We start from the raw sequence: 17,314 nt of genomic DNA, 5'->3' as shown, positions 1-17,314 counted from the left end.
GGCAAATGGGGCTTGGCTGGGAAGCTGGGTCTGTCTCCTGCCAAATCCCACATGGTAAGGTCCAGGTGTGGACTAAGACCCAACACCGCACAAGTTACTGCATTGGCCAGTTAGGCAAGCTACCTGCCTTCCCTGGGCCTCAGTTTCCCTCCACGTGCAGGGAGACTTACAGCGTATTCTTCACATTGAAGGCAAGCTGGCGCCCCACTCACTTCTCTGGGATGTTGGGAGGCCAAGATGCCGGGACGGATGAGACAAGGTTCCAGGAGTGGGCAGTGGTTCTCCAGTGGGGCATCGTCCACGCCTCCCTCCAGCTGCGTCTCACCAAGCCCGCTGTTGTGTCTCCTGCAGCCCCCACACAGCCCCTGAGCTGGAGGGATGGAGAACTCCTCTGCTGCGTCAGCCTCATCCGAGGCTGGGAGCAGCCGCTCCCAGGAGATCGAGGAGCTGGAGCGCTTCATTGACAGCTACGTGCTCGAGTACCAGGTGCAGGGGCTGTTGACCGACAAGACGGAGGGGGACGGTGAGAGCGAGCAGACGCAGTCCCACATCTCCCAGGTGAGCGCCGGCGGGGCCTGGGCAGGTGCAGGGGCCCTGGCAGACTCCAGTGGGGGGAGAGGGAACCCTAAATCCAGGGAGCATCTAGTTGCCTGGCCCTTGATTGCTGAGGCATGGATGGCCCCAGGTGGCAGAGCCTGGGATCCAGGCAGGAAGCCCTCTGCTCTACCGCGCCCCCATCCCGCGCCACTGGGCTGCTGGGGCCTGGCCAGACTCACAGTTCATTGAATACATGTTTATTGAGAGCCCGCTATGTGCTAAGCACTGTTCCCTGTCCTCCACAAGCTTATGTTCTAGAAGAGATCTGGAGATTGTGGCTTCTCCAGAATGCACATCATAAAAGGCTATAACTTGGGGACATTTTCTCTGATTTCAAATACAGGCAGTTGTTGGCAGCCAAAGAGCTGAGTCTCAGGCAGTCACTGAAGGCTGTGTGTGCCGGCCCTAGGTAGGCGCCTGAGGCCTTCCGACCAGAATGTCAGGTTGGTGTTATCTGCTCCTGGGCTAGTCGGTGGCAGCCCTGGCCTTGGGTGGAAAGCGGACTTGGCTAACCGTGGGCCAAGATTTGGAAATCTTGAGTTCTCAAGAGTAAAGTGTGAGCCATTAAGGGTAGTGGTGATATCACATGCATCTTTCCTTAATACCGTAAATCCTCAGGAGATGTTGGTTCAAGAGCTGGTTCCCGATTTCCTTCTAGCTGTCTGTGTGACTTTGGGCAAACCCTTCAACTTCTCTGAGCCTTGATTTTCTTAGCTGGTGAATGGGGATTATCCTCTTGCCTCAGGAATGTTGGAAGGTCAAGGTGATAAGAGGCTCCCAAAGCTACAGAGAAGCAGGCGCGCGTTTCTTCTCCTCTTTGGGATCTGGGTCTTAGGTGTTCACCTCTTGCCCTTGTTGTCCCACCTCAAGCCGGGTCCCCTCTGACCAGTGGAGGGGAACCACTGGGGTACCCTGCTTTGAAGAAAAAGCCAAGTGCAACCAGCTGGCTGCTCACTGTCTGGGTGGGCAGAAGATCCAGACCCTCTGGCCATTTAGAAAGCCAGAGGAAACCTGGAACTCGGGACCGGGGGTCAATCTGGGACATTTGGAGGCCTTGATGGTCCCACACCTTACCCCACGTGGGCAGGGAAGAGAAAAATCGGCCCCGAGAGAGAAGTGGGAATGTATGTGATGCTTTCCTTCGTGTCCTTGAAGTTCTAAATCACAGTTCACAATTAGCATAAGCGTATAATGCATCCATTATTCGCTCTACAAGTGTGTATGGAGCACCTACCCGTGCCTGACACCGTGCTAGGGCTGGCGATCTGGGAGTGAGCCAAAGAGGCATAAAGCTCTGCCCTCATGGGCCTTACATTCGAGGGGTGGTGATAATTGCTGTGGAGAAAAATAAATTAAGAAAACGAAATAGGGAGTGATGAGGGTGAGGAGGGGTTTGCAGTTTTAACTAGGCTATCAGGGAAGATGTCACCGAAGTAGGTGAGGGGTGAGCTGTGCAGATATCTCAGGCAAAGACCCAGCTGGAAGAGTATTCCAGGGACAGCAAGGCGGCTAAGGTGCAGAGCAAAAGGGAGAGCCAGAGGGGATGGGTCTGGGAGAAAAGGGGGTCACGTTGATAAGAGGTGCAGGCGCCGAGCCCGGGGGTCTGCTAGCACTGAGCAAGCAGGGTTGGGAGGAGGAACCAGCCAGAGACCAGGAGTGGGGCTGGCAGGGAGGCGGAAGCAAAACCAGGCAGGGTGAAGTGCTAGGAGCCCCCAGGGAGGATGTGTTCAAGGAGATGGGGGGCGGGTTGGCTGTGTTGATGGCAGCTGCTGGGCCATGGATTAGGAAGACCAAGAAGGACCTGACCAAGCTATGGGGGCTCTTAAGGGGACCCTACCTAGAGAGGTGCCCATCAAGTGGCAGGGGCTAACGTTAAGGAGATGGGTTGCAGATGGGGAGGGTAATACGGATCCTCTATGTATTACAGGGGTGTCTCTTTAGAGGGGAGAGACCTGGTATTTGGGGAAGTGAGGTCAAAACAGGAGCATCCACATGTCATGTGCATGGATGGGAGTGGTCTGGGGCAGAGGGGAGGCTCCATAGAGCCATGGCCTTGAGTAAAGGAGAAGGCTTGGCCTTGGCTCGGGTCCCCAGCAGCTCACCCACAATCACAGAGCGGGAGTTTCCAGGCTTGTAGCTGTGCTTCCAGAAGGACCCCTCATTGTGCAACATAGCTGTGAGTTTCTTCAGCTACTTTCAGCCACGATGGCGCAGGTGCAAGTGCAGTTACAGAACTGAATTTAACCGGGACTGAAGTTTCTCTGGGTGATGCCACTGGAGGGAAAGAAGGAGGAAGGAGTCAGGACAGTGCGTTCCCTGACACTGAGCCAGGCAAGGACAGGAGTAAGGACCCAAGGCAGTGATAGGTGCTGAAGAGTGGTGGGTCAGTGGATTGGGGGTCCCTAGGATGTTGGTGAGTGGCTGGAGTCCTGCAGGAGTGAGCAGCAAAGGGGAGTGTCCAGGAGTGGGTGTTGGAAGTCCAGGGCAGAAGGTGCAGTAGTTGGCAATGAAAGGCTGGGCCCAAGCATGGAGGTATTGGGCAGAGAAGAGATCAAGAGGAGGGGGCCATGGAGCTGATGGGCAGGGCACAGGAACCACCATCACTGACATCGATAGGTGCCGGAAGAGGTGGCCACGATCCAGGAGAAAAGTCTTCAAGAAGTACAGGGACTGAGGCGGGGGTGGGTGACCTGGGGGTCTACAGGTGACTGCAAGGACGGGGTGCCTTGTCTGGTGATGTGTTAGTTTCAACCACCTTTATCATAGAGTTAACAATATCATCACCTGCAGTGGCAGGGGGAGGGGTCCTAGACTAGACTGGACAATTTCCAAGGGAAATAAACCTCTTTGGGTCGTGGAGGGCAGGAAGGGGAGGGAATTAGGTGAACCAACTCTTGCATACACCCGTAAACATCCTGGAGCAGACTTCCCTGGGAGCAGGCCCCGGGGATGGGGTGTGGGGCTGGCCTGCCTCCCGCACTGCATGGCCTCCAGCAGGGCATCCTTCAGAGGCTCCTCCTCGTGAAGGAGGCTCCTCTTAAAGGAAGAGTGTCCAAAGATGCCGTGAAGCTTCACCCCAGAGGAATGCCTGACGAACGGTAGAATTTCTGTTCCCAGAGCAGCCACTGGGGAGATAATTCTGGAAGCAGGGGCCCTCCTGGTGTCTCTGGCCTCCCTGTGGCGATGGCGGTGCTCTCAAGATGCCGAGCAGATAGAGACGTGCCCTCGCTCTGGGCCCTGCCCTTGCAGCTCCCGCTCCTGGGAGAGGTCGGGCCTGACCATGCTTGGATGTCCACGTCTGCAGAGGCTTTCAAACAGATGTTTGTTGTGAGGCCACTTGGGACATCTGATGCGTTCCTTAAACTTTATGCATTCTCTGATGTTCCCTGGAAGAATGCAAACACCTGGCAAGATCCCGGGGCCTGCCTGTGTACCTCTGGCCAAGGAGGGATGTTTTAACCCCACGCCCAGCAAACCTGCTACCAGACGCCCACAGACACAGCTGGGGTGCAGACTCCAGAGGAGGGGCAGCTGTGGACAGCTCCCAGTAAGGCTAGGGTTAGATGTGTTTATTTGCACACTTCTTTAAAAAAATAAAGTCTCTGTTGACACAGCTTTAAGAGAAGTCTTTCTGCTAGAGCACTTTTGCTTGTTCTTATTTAACCTGATGGCTATTTTAAATGGAAGCCAAGAACCAAAAAAAGCCCTCAGAGAATGTCCCCATCTGCCTGTCTGCGGTGGTGTTTTGGTGTTTCTGGGAGAGGAAAATTGTTAAGAATCTTGGAAACGTTGAGAAAACTTGAGAGAGTGGAGAATAATGTTGCTTTTCGGTTGGTGGGACCATTTTTTTAGGCTCTGGGAGATGATAGTTGACCCTCAGAGGAAAATACCTCATGATGCTGGTGCATTGTGTTCTCCCCATCCCCTCCTTTAGCAACAACTAGGAAGAAAGATGGATGGACGAAGGGATGCATGCATGGATGGTTAGATGGATGGATGGAAAGAGATTAGATAGATAGATAGATAGATAGAGCGAACCAGTGAGTTTCCTTTTCTTTAGATGAGTAACCAAGAGAATGTAAGTTCTAAGTTTCCCAACACTTTTAAGATACCATATTTAAAATTACATGCCCCACCACCCACCCACCACACATACATTTCAGGAGGGCATGCCCTCCAGTGGATTCCAAGTCCATAAAAGCACATCCTGAAAGTTGTCTTCACCCTGTCTTTGAGAGAAGGGAGGATTATAGCCCTATTCCACAGGAGAGAAGACTGCTGGAGTACAGATGTGGGAAGGGACCAAACCACACTGCTTGGTGGTGGCTGATCTGGGGCCCAACCCTTCCCTACCCACTTCTGGCCACCAGACTTGAGCTCCACTGTCGAATGGGTAGAATGTAGGGACATTGTAAAGAGCAGATACATTTAATGAAAGCATATTTCCCCATAAATTCTTGGGAACAGGTGAAATGAAGAACCAGTGAGGGTAAAAATAACTTCCTATGGTCCTTTTTGATGTTGTCAGGCACTTGAGGCTCCTAGGTTTTGTCTAAAATGCAGAGTGTCCTTAGCAAGAGCAGTGCGACCATGCGGATGTAAAGAATGGGATGCAAGTATTCAGATTGGCATGACTTCTCTCACTCACAGTGTTTTTCCTTCTCTTTCTCTTCGTGTTTTTCCTCATTCTGCCTTCCCTATTCACTGTTCCCTCATCCCCCTTTTATCCCATTCCTTCATTTCCTCCTGCCCTTTGAACACTCTCCCCTGCCGTATTCACTCGTAGGAGGAAGCACTCAATGGTGGACCACCCATGAAAGGCTTAACTGAAGAAGTGAGTTTAAGGGGAATTATGGGATGGTTGAGCATGGGAGCCTCATTTTCTTAGAGATACAATTTATTTTTAATTACACGAGTCCTCTATGCGTACATTCTTACAGTACACAAGAATTCTAATATTAGCAATAAAATCTCCCTTAGCTGCTGCCTCATTCACCGCCTTGATTGGTGAGTTAACTTCATCACTCTTTTTAATGCATTTATCAACCTATATATAACATAGGACTTTTAGAAATACATTATTTCAAAATCATAAATCAGGGATGCCTGGGTGGCTCAGTCGGTTAAGCGTCTGCCTTTGGCTCAGGTCATGAGACTGGGGTCCTGGGATCGAGCCCCGCATCGGGCTCCCTGCTCAGCGGGAAGCCTGCTTCTCCCTCTCCCACTCCCCCTGCTTGTGTTCCTCTCTCGCTGTATCTCTCTCTGTCAAAAAAATAAATAAAATCTTTTTTAAAAAATCATAAATCATAGCCAATGAATATATTGTTCAATGACCTACATCTTTCACCTTGCTGTATGCCGTAGGGATTCTTCCAGCCTTGTAAACCCACTGTGTTCTGTTTAATGGCTACATAGTAGTCCATACCATGGATGTCCCAGAGTTTAACATTCATCTGCTGAGGGGGATTCAGGGAACTTCTGAATTTTCCCCTGGAAATATAAGATACTTCAATGAGTGTTACTGAACATGCCTCTGCCTGCACGTATAGAAGTGTTTATTTAGGTAGATGCTGAGAAATAGAATCATTTTTAATAGCTATTGTCAGATTGTTTTCTAAAATGTTCTGTTTTTCACACCACCAACGGTGTATTGGGACAAATCATCTCTTGGCGTCTTAATTTGCATCTTCTTGATGTCTAGTGAGGTTGTGTCCCTTTTTAATCTGATTATCAGTCATTTTTTAATGAGTTAAAATTTTATTTTACTTTTAAAGCAACGATTGGAAAAATAGAGGCAATCAGGAAACAGAGGAAGAAACCCAGCATAATTTTGTGATAAAACTAATGTCATTTTTGGGTATTATTTTTTCTTTGTATACCTTTTACAACATTGAACTTCTTGCATACATGCAATTTTTAGTTCACTCATTTATTTAGCATGATCTCCTAGGCATCGTTTGGTGGTTCTTGGCATAAAGTATAATTGTTTAAATCTGCCCCTTTTCTGGTAATCACTATTGGTTAAAGAGTGAAGTATAATTAAAGCTAACATTTTGTTCATTCAAGCCCTGTTCTAAGCTCTGGGATAAACTCAAGAACAGAATGAACCATAATCCCTGCCCCCCACCCCCAGCCCTTCTTTTCAAATGGAGAAAGACAGATGACAGACCAAGAAGGAAATAGGATGGTAGAAGGTGTTATACACCTGAGTGGGCAGGACAGGGGTAGTGCTGGGCTGTCCCAGGGAGCTTACTTAGACTTTTGAGCAAAGGTTTGAAGAAAGTGAGAGAATGAGGCCACATGGGAACCAGAGTTCCAGGCAAAGGGAATGTCGAGGGCCCAGCTCTGGTGTGGGAGTGTGTCCTGCTTCGAGGAACAGCTTGGGGGCCCAGTCTGGCTGGAGCAAAGTGAGCAAGGGGGAGTGTCGTAGAAGAGCCAGCTCTGCAGGGCCTTTCCCTCCCTGGTGAAGACTCTGGCATTTTCTCTAGTGCAACGGGATGATGCTAGAGGGTTTTGAGCAGAGGATGGGTATGGTATGACTGGCTAGATCGGATCACGCAGGATGCTGTGTGGAGAGGCTATGGCAAGGGGCTGGCAGTGGGGAGGGGTCAGGAAAGGAAGCAGGGAGACCAGGAAGCTGTTTGGCTGGTCCAGACAAGAGGTAATGATGGCTTGGAGCAGTGGGGTCACCGTGCAGGTGGTAAAAGGCAGTCAGATTCTTGTTATGCCTTAAAGGTACAGATAACATGATTTTCTGATGAATATCCCTGAGGATTTTAGCCTGAGTAAATGGAGGAATAGACTTTGCAGAAATGAGAGATATATAGGAGACCCCGAGAGTAGCTTTGGGGAGCAAAGATCAAGAGTTGAGTTTTGGAACGTGAAAGGTTTAAGATAGTATTAACGTCTTGGTGGAGATGCTGATCAAGCAGGTAGATGTGCAGAGGTGGGATTCAGAGGAGAGGAATGACCTGGAGACTTACGTCTGTCACTAGTAGCATATGGATGGCATTTTAAGCCCAGGAATGAGGGAGCTTAGAGAAGAGGGTCCAAGATTGAGCCCTACGAGACTGAGGAGATGAGCAGGAACTAACAAAGAATACTGAAGTATGTCCATATTAACTCATTTACTCTTCACAACAATTCTGTGAAGATACTATTATTGTTGCCAGCTTATAGGGGAGGAAGCTAAGGCACAGAGAGGTTGAATAAGTTGCCCAAGGTCAGCAAGTATGTGGCCAGTCTGAGGTCTGAACCAGGTGGTCTTACTCCGGTTGCCATACACTTAACCTCTCTACTGCTGGTAGTTTCTGTTAATTATTACAGTTGGGGGAAATTGAGTCTTTGGGATAAAGTGGCTCGTCCGAGGTCATAGAGTAAGTGATAGAGCAGGAATAGGAACTCAAGATTCACCGCTTCAAGAATTCGAGCTCCTAGTCACTACATTATGCTGCTTCTACAACAGAAAAGTTGGGGTTTTTTTCTTTTTAAGACAGGAGCAAAAAGCCTTTCTTCCTCTCTCAAATCTCAGTCCTTGGGCAGCACCTCCTCCCCCTTCCACACAAGGCTTTTCTGGAGCATCACATGGATGGAGAGTGGGCTACCAACAAGTCTCTGCTCCCACCTTCCCTTCTTGTTTCTCCTCTCCATGGACAAGGAGCCCATGTGCCCAGCGTAAAGGAACTCGTTCCAGACTTTGAGAAGCTCAGTCTGTAGGCTGGCAGGATTCTGCTCCTGGCTGGCCTATGTCTGAGCTCCGTGAGATGGTGAGGAAGCCACGTCCCCTTTCTGGGCATTGTGAGAAGACAGTGGCTCCCACTTGACCTTCAAACTGTTCCCTGGGCGGTCCTGCAGCCCCCTTGATTAAGAAGCCCTGGGTAAGATGACTTTTTAAATGATTTTTCACTTTGAAATAAATTCAGATGTAAATAAAAACGGCAATAATAGTACAAAGAATCCCTGTCTATCCTTCACCCAGAGTATCCGATTATTCATATTTTACCACTTTGCTTTCTGCCTCTCTCTTCCCTCAGAAAGAGAGAGAGAGATTCTATAAAGAGATTTTTTTTTTTAAAGATTTTATTTATTTATTTGACAGAGAGAGAGAAAGCGAGAGAGGGAACACAAGCATGGGGGAGTGGGAAAGGGAGAAGCAGGCTTCCCGCCGAGCAGGGAGCCCGATGCGGGGCTTGATCCCAGGACCCCGAGATCATGACCTGAGCCGAAGGCAGTCGCTTAACCGACTGAGCCACCCAGGCGCCCCGAGATTTTATTTATTTATTTATTTGAGAGTAAGTTGCGGACTCTCCTTTATTCCTAAACAGTTCAATGTGTGTTTTCTAAGAACAGAGACATTCTCTTACATAGTCATAGTATAGGAAATAAACATTGAAACAGTATTATTATTTAATCTATAGACCTTATATTTCACCAGTAATATCCTTTATAGCAAAGAAAGAAATTGTAGGTTCCTCAAAAATTAAACATAGAATTACCATGTGATGCAGCAGTTCTACTTCTGGATATATAGCCCAAAGAATTCAAAGCAAGGATGTGAAGAGATATTTACATACCCATATTTATAGCAGCATTATTCACAATAACCAAAAGGTGGAAACAACCCAAGTGCCCATCAATAGATGACTGGATAAACCAAATGTGGTCTATCCATACAATGAAATAGTATTGAGGCTCAAGAAAAAAAAGGAAATTCTATGACATGCACAACATGGATGAATCTCGAGGACTTTATGCTCAGTGAGATAAACCAGATACGGAAGGACAGATACTGTATGATTCTACTTCCATGAGACACTTAGAATAGTAAAGTTCACAGAGAATGAAGGTGGAATGGTGAAATGGGTAACAGGGGCTAGGAGGCTGGGGGCTGGGAGTTAGTGTTTGATGGGGACAGAGTTTCAGTTTGGGATGATAAAGAAGTCCTGGAGATGGGTGCCTGGGTGGCTCAGTTGGTTAAGCGTCTGCCTTTGGCTCAGGTTATGATCCCAGGGTCCTGGGATCGAGTCCTGCATTGGGCTCCCTGCTCAGTGGGGAGTCTGCTTCTCCCTCTGCCCCTCCTTCCCCCACTCGTGCTCTCTCTCTCTCTCAAAAAATAAATAAATAAAATATTTAAAAAAAAAGAAAGAAAAGGTCCTGGAGATGAATGGTGGTGGCGGCTGTGTGGTGATGTGAATGTACTTAATGCCACTGAAATATACTCTTAAAAAAGGGTAAAATGGTACATTTTATGTTCTGTATATTTTACTATAATAAAAAAACTTCTGGTTCAGGGTCTAATCCAAGATCACACATTACATTTAGTATCCAACACTTTTATTGGCTCTTTGAATGAAAAGCTATTTCTGCCTTTCCTCATTCTGCCACTTTTTGGCCGTGTAACCCTGGGTGAGTTAGCAGCCATGCTATGCCTCAGATTCCGTATTTGCAAAGTGGGCATAATAAAGGTGCCTAGATCTCTGTGAAGCGTAAATGTTAATATATGTAATAGGCTAGATGTAAATGAAATCTTTATATATTCTGACAAACTAGTTCTTATTATACACCCCGCAAGTAGCCTCTCACTTGGCTTTAATATTGTTCGTGATTTCTTTTGTCACACAGAAGTTTTAGAATTCAGTGTAGTCTAAAACTCATAGCTTGGCATTTAATCGACTTGGAATGTGCTGTTGACAGATAGTATGAGGCAGACATCGAGAGTAATTTTTCCTCACTTTCCTCCAGTTGTCTCAATCCCAGTGTTTATTGATGATCTCTCCTTTCCCCTGTTTGGAAACACTATCCTTATCATTATATAATCTATGATCTAAAATCCCATTTGTACATCTGTTTGTTTATGCATGCAGTTTTGTCAATTATCTCTTTGTCTCATCCTGGGTGAGACATACTGAGTCAACTTGCTGGTTTGGCTCAAGCCTTGTAATATACTTGGGTATCAGGAAGTGCAATCCCTGGGGAGCTTCATACCATTGAAAAGTGGGGTGCACCCTCAGCCTCCCGCTCTGTGCCCTTCCTACCCCAAGGTTCAAGGGGTTCCCCTGTCTTTCACCAAGTCTGCTCCTAAAATACTGTCCCTCCTGAGATGCAAATGACAGAGAGCAGATTATAATTTTTTTATTGTGAAATTATTTATTTGTTTATTGTTTAAGATTTTTATTTCAAGTGATCTCTACACCCAATGTGGGGCTTGAACTTACAACCCTGAGATCAAGAGTCGCATCCCCCCCCCCAGCTGAGCCAGCCAGGTGCCCCTACTGTGAAATAATTTAAATGTGCCGATAAGAGCAAAGAATACTAGAATAAGCATCTATTTTGGGTATAGAATAAGCATCTGTACTCCCATTTATGAAACCTTCACCCCATGCCATCTGTGTTTCAGGTTTTTAAAGTAAGAAATAAATTATAGCAGCAGGGTGGAGGCCCCACACTACTCATTCGATGTCCGTCATTCCCATATATAAAAAATGTCCCACTTTTCCTGCCTCCTCGTGTTCAATGACCTTTTCCGGAGGACACCACCTCTTCCCCCAGAGGACCTGCTCCTAGCAGCAAACCAGTTTCCCTTGAAGGAGAAACTCTCTAGTGTTGGAATCAGACATCGGGGTGGGACAGCTGAGCCTGCTCTCCAGGCGGGGGCCCTTCTCTCTGTTCTGGAATCATCTCATACAGATAAGGACAGGTTCAGGGAAGGGCTGCGTCTGGAGATTTTTCTAGGCGATAGCTCAGAAAAGGCAAGGGGGAGGCAGGAGGTGGGGGCTACAGCCTAAGAGCAATCCCAGCAGAGGTGGGGAAGGGAGAGTTCCCAAGGGGCTTTAGGACCGGGGAAGGAGCCCTCATCCCTGCTGGAGGTGATCCCAGCACCAGGCAGCAGCAGGGAAGAGGCGGTCCCTGGGACAGCTGCTCCTGCAGGGGGTGGAGGTGGTGCCTCGCAAGCCCAGTGGGTACAGCTTTGTGGGGTAAGTGCAGTGATTCATGCTTAATTCCTTCCGGGGGCGCAGGAAAGCTGTGCGCAGCTGGACCACACAGTCCCTTCTGCAACCACTTTGCCCAGGGACCTGCCTGTATGCAGCCCTGACTGGGTCTCTGGGGTGGGTTTCTGCAGACTTTCTTGCCTTGCTCGCTCTCCTTCACACAGATCAGCCCCTCTGCTTGCTGCTTGTCTGTACCATGCTCTCAGATCCATTTCTTCACTTCCATCTCTGCCTCCGCTGCCGGTGGAAAACCAGACGCTGCACTCAGAGCCTCCTGACCCGCTCCCCGCCCCGCCCCCACCCGGGCTAGTTAGCCTTCCCTAATACGGCTCTGATGACGCCCTCCCCTAGCAGGGTCACCCCCTTCTTCTATACGGAAAAGTCTCCAAGTGCCTTGACCAGAGAGAGTCTTGCTTGCTGCAATCGGCCTCTGAGCTGGAGACTGTCCCGCTGCCTGTGTCCACGCCCAGCCTCGCGCCTCTCTGGGAATCCCCACTTGCCCATTTTCCTTCCCTGCACCCCTCCCCTGGGCCCCCTGCCAAGGGCATAGCTCTTTCTTCTCTCAGCCTTGCCTTCCACCTGGCATCGCTGTATCAGACAGCTCGCCTCTCCCACGAAGGGAGGTGCTTATTGCAGGTCCTGCATGGAAAGCGCCCAGGAAATGGCTTCTGGTTGGAGGATACTAAGTTAGGGATGACTTTGACAAAGCAGAGCCATCTCTCGGGAGCTTGGAACCGCTCTCGGAAAGCCTCAGCAGGGGGTGAGGTTACCTCTGGCAGTGTGTGAAACCTCAGCCTTCTCTCTGCTTGCTTGGCAAGGGGAGCCATCGAGCCTCCCCGCCCTGCTTGCTGACCCCAGGAGTGTGCCCACCCACGAGTCACTCCTCCAGGAGATGTCACACAGGGGCTATGCAGCTGGGGGTGAAGGGTTTGGGACACCTGGGATGGGGGGAAGCCTTTCTCTGCAAGGCTGTCCTAGGATGGGATGGAGGGTGCGTGATCCCAGCCAGTACTCGCTGTGGGCCTTGGCCACCCCCTACCCTGTCCGCAGGAAAGGAGAAGCCACTGCAAGGGTATAAAACGGAAGAATTGTTTTTATGGTAGTTTAAACACTTTATGCACATATGTACATACCTATGCATATCTGTATATATCATTCAAAAAATATGTATGCATACATACATATACGTATTACTTATTATTTTGAAATTATTTTAATTAAACTTAAGGCAAAGGTGTAAACGTAGTACAGCATGTTCCCATGGATCTGTCCAGCTTCCCGTTATATGAACACCTTACCTCACCATAGTACAATAATGAGAACTAAGGATTTAACATTGGTATCATAAGACTTTATTCAGATTTCACCAGTTTTCCCACGAACATCCCTTTTTCTGTTCCAAGATCCAGATTTGCATCCAGTTGTCATGTCTCCTTATTCTCCTCCAGTCTGTGCATCCTTCCTGGGTCTGGTTTTCCATGACCTTGACTTGAGGAGTGCTGGTTACTTGTTTCATAGAAAATCTTCCTGATCAGATTGAGGTTGTACATTTTTGGCAAGAACACTTAAGAAGCACATCATACTCGGGAGTCCATGACGTTGATAGGCTTCGTTATGGCCAGTGTTATCCCCCATCTCTCGGTTGAGGTGGTGTCTGGTGGATTTCTCACTTTCCTTCATATAATTAATTAATTAATATATTTATTATAATTAATAATTGATATAGTTAATAAATATATTGGGGGAGATGCTTTGAGACTGCAAATATCCAGACAGAGGGAATTTAATCCAGGCAATTGGTTACCCAGATGATAAAAGAGCTGAGAAGCGAAATAAGCCAGATACTAGCAATCCCAGGAAGCCAATCCCACCTCCAGGCCTGAGGCACAAAAGGAGGAGATGGTGTTGCCAGAGCCCAGGAGTCAGGGTCATGCACAGAAGGCTCATCTGGTGAGGTCTGGAGCCATGAAGGAGACCCAGTCCCTGCCGGCAGGGCCCTCCCTGAGGCACAGGGAGAGGGGAGAAACCAGCACCTTGGCTTCTTCCTTCTTTCTGCCTCCCAGTGGCCGAACCGAGCTGGAAGCCAGCTGACACAGGAGGCTGGGAATCGTAGTCTGCAGGGGTCAGCTCCTCGGCAGTGCCCAAGAGGGATGGGCCAGACGTGGCTGTTAGGACACACTTGCCCGGGACTGCTGCCCCGCTGTTTCCCTCGAGCTGTGCCATCCAGTGTCATAGCCACTAGTCACGTGTGTCTCAGCCACTTGAAATGTGGCTGGTCCAATCGGACATGTACTCTAAGTAGATTTCAAAAACTTGGTATGGAAAGAAGAATATAAAAGATCTCATTAATATTGTTTTGGGGCGCCTGGGTGGCTCAGTCGGTTAAGAGTCCAACTCTTGATTTTGGCTCAGGTCATCATCTCAGGGTTATGAGATCGAGCCCTGCATGGGGCTCCGAGCTCAGCGAGGAATCTGCTTGAGATTCTCTCTCTCCCTCTCCCTCTGCCCCTCCCCTCCCACACATTCTCTCTCTCTCTCTCAAATAAATAAATTTTTTTAAAAAAAATAATGTCATATTAATTACCTGTTGAAGTGATCATATTTTGGATATATTGAGATAAATAAAATATATTATTAAATTTAAGTCAACCTTTTCCTTTTTAAAATCTGGCTGCTAGATCATTTTAAATTACCTCTGTGGCTCCTATTTGTGGCCCTCATCTTATTTCATTTGGATAGCGCTGCTCTTACACCGGCCTGTGTCAGCGGTGCTGTAACAAAGGTCATGCCCTTGACCCACAGTCAGGAGGGTGTGACCAGCTAAGGTTTTATAACACCGGGACTGCACTGGCCTCGACCCATTCACACTCACTCTGTTTTGACCAAGGAGGTCAAACAGAGATATTGGGCTCCTCCACTCTTCGTGTGTTGGTGTGGGTCAAGGTCAGTGTTCAACATTAGCCTAAGGGGCTAGATAACATTTAACGATAATTAAAAACACCACCATATAGCTCGATGACACCTTACAGAGGAAAAGCTGTACTGTTACAACTACTTAATATCTCTACGGTGTTTTTATACGTTTACAGAAGTCCTTCATTTCAACCTTGCAGTCAGCCAGCCTGGCCGGCCGTGTTTCGTAGATGACCAGACAAAGCCTGGGAAATCCATGGATTTCAGCGGCTCTCAGACTTCTGGTGCATCACTAGGGGAGTTTGTCAAAATGCAGCAGCTCAGCCCCACCCTCACTGAGGGTGGAGGGTGGGGCCCAGGGACCCCCGTGCAGCAGGTTTGGGGGGAATCTCATGCAAGTGGCCGTCAGACCACACTTTGGGGCACTGCAGGTCTCTGAGCTCTTGAGGAGTGAATGCTGGGACTGTGCTGGAGCCAGGCTTCTGATGGCCAGTCTGGGTCTCTTCCTGTCAGCCCACAGGTCCATTGTCCCCTGGAGCTGGGTACACGGGAAGATCCACACGTATATGCCTCCCCTCCGGGTCAGGCAGTCAGACGCTGTGCTGGTTGTTCAAAATACAACCACCCTGTGTCCTGTGTGGTTGACTCTGGAAGGTAGCCGGGCTCGATCACTCTGGTGGGCTTAGGTGAAGGGAAGTAACTTTGCCTTCCCCAAGCATGCACCAGAGGGCTCACCTCAAGGTGGAATTTGGAGATGCCAAAGTGGACCCGCTGGTAGGGAAGGATTTGTCTTTGAAAATGGCCAAGTAGGGGCGCCTGGGTGGCTCAGTTGGTTAAGCGACTGCCTTCAGCTCGGGTCATGATCCTGGAGTCCCGGGATCGAGTCCCACATCGGGCTCCCTGCTCAGCGGGGGGTCTGGTTCTCCCTCTGATCCTCTTCCCTCTCGTGCTCTCTGTCTCTCATTCTCTCTCTCTCAAATAAATAAATAAATAAATAATCTTTAAAAAAGAAAAAGAAAATGGCCAAGTAGGCTTTTATCCTGGCTCTCCTGCAGAAGGGCAGGGCCGTCCCGGCAAGGCCCCGGCAGGGTGAGGACGAGCCTATGTGTCCAGCCATCACTGACCACTCCTTTCTCTCCTGCAGTGGGCAGCAGACCACGGAGAGCGGCTAGACAGCAGCTGTCCCTTCTCCCGAGGGCGAGCCCCCCCGCAGCAGGTAGGGAACCAGCTCTGTGCTCCTTCGGGGGTGCTCACGTGTCTTGTCTGTCTGGGTTCCTGGGCTGACTTGTGACCGCTCTCCTGAGCCATGGTGATGAGGAGAGAGCAGGAAATAGGAGAGAGGAGGGTTGCGGTCTGCTCTCTGGAAAGTTCTCCCCGAACACGCAGCCCACAGTGAAACACCCCCTCCTCAAAACACATAGATTCCTGAGATTTTTTTCGTCATTTGATGATTTTTGCATCAACATCTGCAAACAACTGCATGGCTGTTGAGAGGAGAGTGGATAAATGAGGCGTGGAATAGTAGACGGCAGTAGCCCGAATGACCTTGGAGGTTCGCACATCAGCATTGGTGATGGATCCCACAAACAGTGGGCCTCCTAGGGTTTGGGTGCTGGAGGGGCACTTGAGATCACTTCTGCTCCAGGTTTGCAGAGGACCTGGAGGGGCAGAATGTGGGGGTGAGGTGTCAGTCCCCCCAGACCCGCCAGACCCGCCAGCCATCCGGCTTCCTGTTCCCGGCTGGAGCCCGCTGCTTCTGTCCCTGCTGCTTGCCTGTGAGATCCCCAGGGGGCACCCACACAGGTGTGGGGTGTGAGGCCAGGAGGAAAGAGGCAGCTGCTCTGGTGACCCTCAGGCCCCGTACACCCCCTCCTGGTCATCCATCTGTTTTTGCTGATACCTTCTTCCTGGAAGACCATGGGACTGGAGGCTGAAAAAACCCATCCATCCCCAGCGGTCAGCCCAGCCTGCTGCTGTGCCTGTCCAGAGAGATAGGGGGAGCCTTTATTGGCCCCTGCACTCACCTGCTCCCAGTTTCAGAGCAGCTCCGTTCACACATTGCCCTGAGCCCACTTGCTTGTGTCTGACTTCTGATTAAATCAACTCATCTCTCTTCTGTCCTAAGCGAAGATGGTCAGTGGCCTCAGTTCTAGATCTTTCTTAGGCTGCCGGCCTTTGTACGCCATGGTGTGGGGGGATAGCTGCCCTCTCCCACTACAAGATGTGTGTGTGTGTCTCATTGTTTCTTGGGCAAGAGGCCGTAATGAGAACCCTGGGTTGGGGTTGTGGGTCAGGGAGGAGGCAGGAGACCCAGGTTCTCCTGTTTGCTCTGCCACAAACTTGGTAGAAATTCTTTTCTTCCTCAACTTCCTCCTATAAAAATCAGAGAACTCGATGGCCTCTGAGGGTTTGTCTAGCTTCTCTGTGCCACTTTGTAACTGAAGTCCATGGAGGTGTCATGACCTGTCCCAGCTGGGACTTGAACCCAGGTCTCTCACCTGCCCCTCCCCCATTTGGCCCTTTCCCTTGCTTTACTGTAGTAGGTGTCCTTCCATGGAGGACTGTTGTCCCTGCCACTAGACTGCCAGTGCTTGGTCAGGAACCCCGTGTTATCCTCCCTGAATCCCTCCAGCCATGGCCTGAGGCCCAGCACATCAGGAGCACTGTCTGCCAATTTCCTACATAAAGACTCCTTTAACTCTTCAGTGGCAAAGACGGGCTTGGATCTGGGGACTCAAGAACCAGAAGGTTCCAGGAAGGGGTTGAAATTCTTGGATAGGGGACATAAGTGGCTGATAAATGAGAGACCAAAAAAG

The 17,314-nt window shown here is 49.4% G+C and overlaps 1 protein-coding gene across 13 annotated transcripts in view; it reads left to right on the top strand.

Annotated features, from left to right (window-relative positions):
* CTIF (cap binding complex dependent translation initiation factor) overlaps nucleotides 1-17,314 on the top strand; it is a 286,624-nt gene that overhangs the window by 74,022 nt on the left and 195,288 nt on the right. For 9 of the 13 annotated variants that reach the window (XM_036078182.2, XM_036078186.2, XM_036078183.2 and 6 more), the window contains exons 2-4: nucleotides 352-558; nucleotides 5,384-5,431; nucleotides 15,643-15,714. In XM_036078182.2, the coding sequence (XP_035934075.1) occupies nucleotides 379-558; nucleotides 5,384-5,431; nucleotides 15,643-15,714 (300 nt within the window). In that variant the 5' untranslated portion in view covers nucleotides 352-378. The remainder of the gene's footprint in view (nucleotides 1-351; nucleotides 559-5,383; nucleotides 5,432-15,642; nucleotides 15,715-17,314) is intronic. The other 4 variants (XM_078060362.1, XM_036078188.2, XM_036078187.2 and 1 more) reach the window with 2 other exon arrangements.

Source organism: Halichoerus grypus, chromosome 13, assembly GCF_964656455.1.
Source record: "Halichoerus grypus chromosome 13, mHalGry1.hap1.1, whole genome shotgun sequence".
NCBI lineage: Eukaryota > Metazoa > Chordata > Mammalia > Carnivora > Phocidae > Halichoerus > Halichoerus grypus.
The sequence above is the reverse complement of the archived record's forward strand: the minus strand, read 5'-3'. Positions and strand labels throughout refer to the sequence as shown.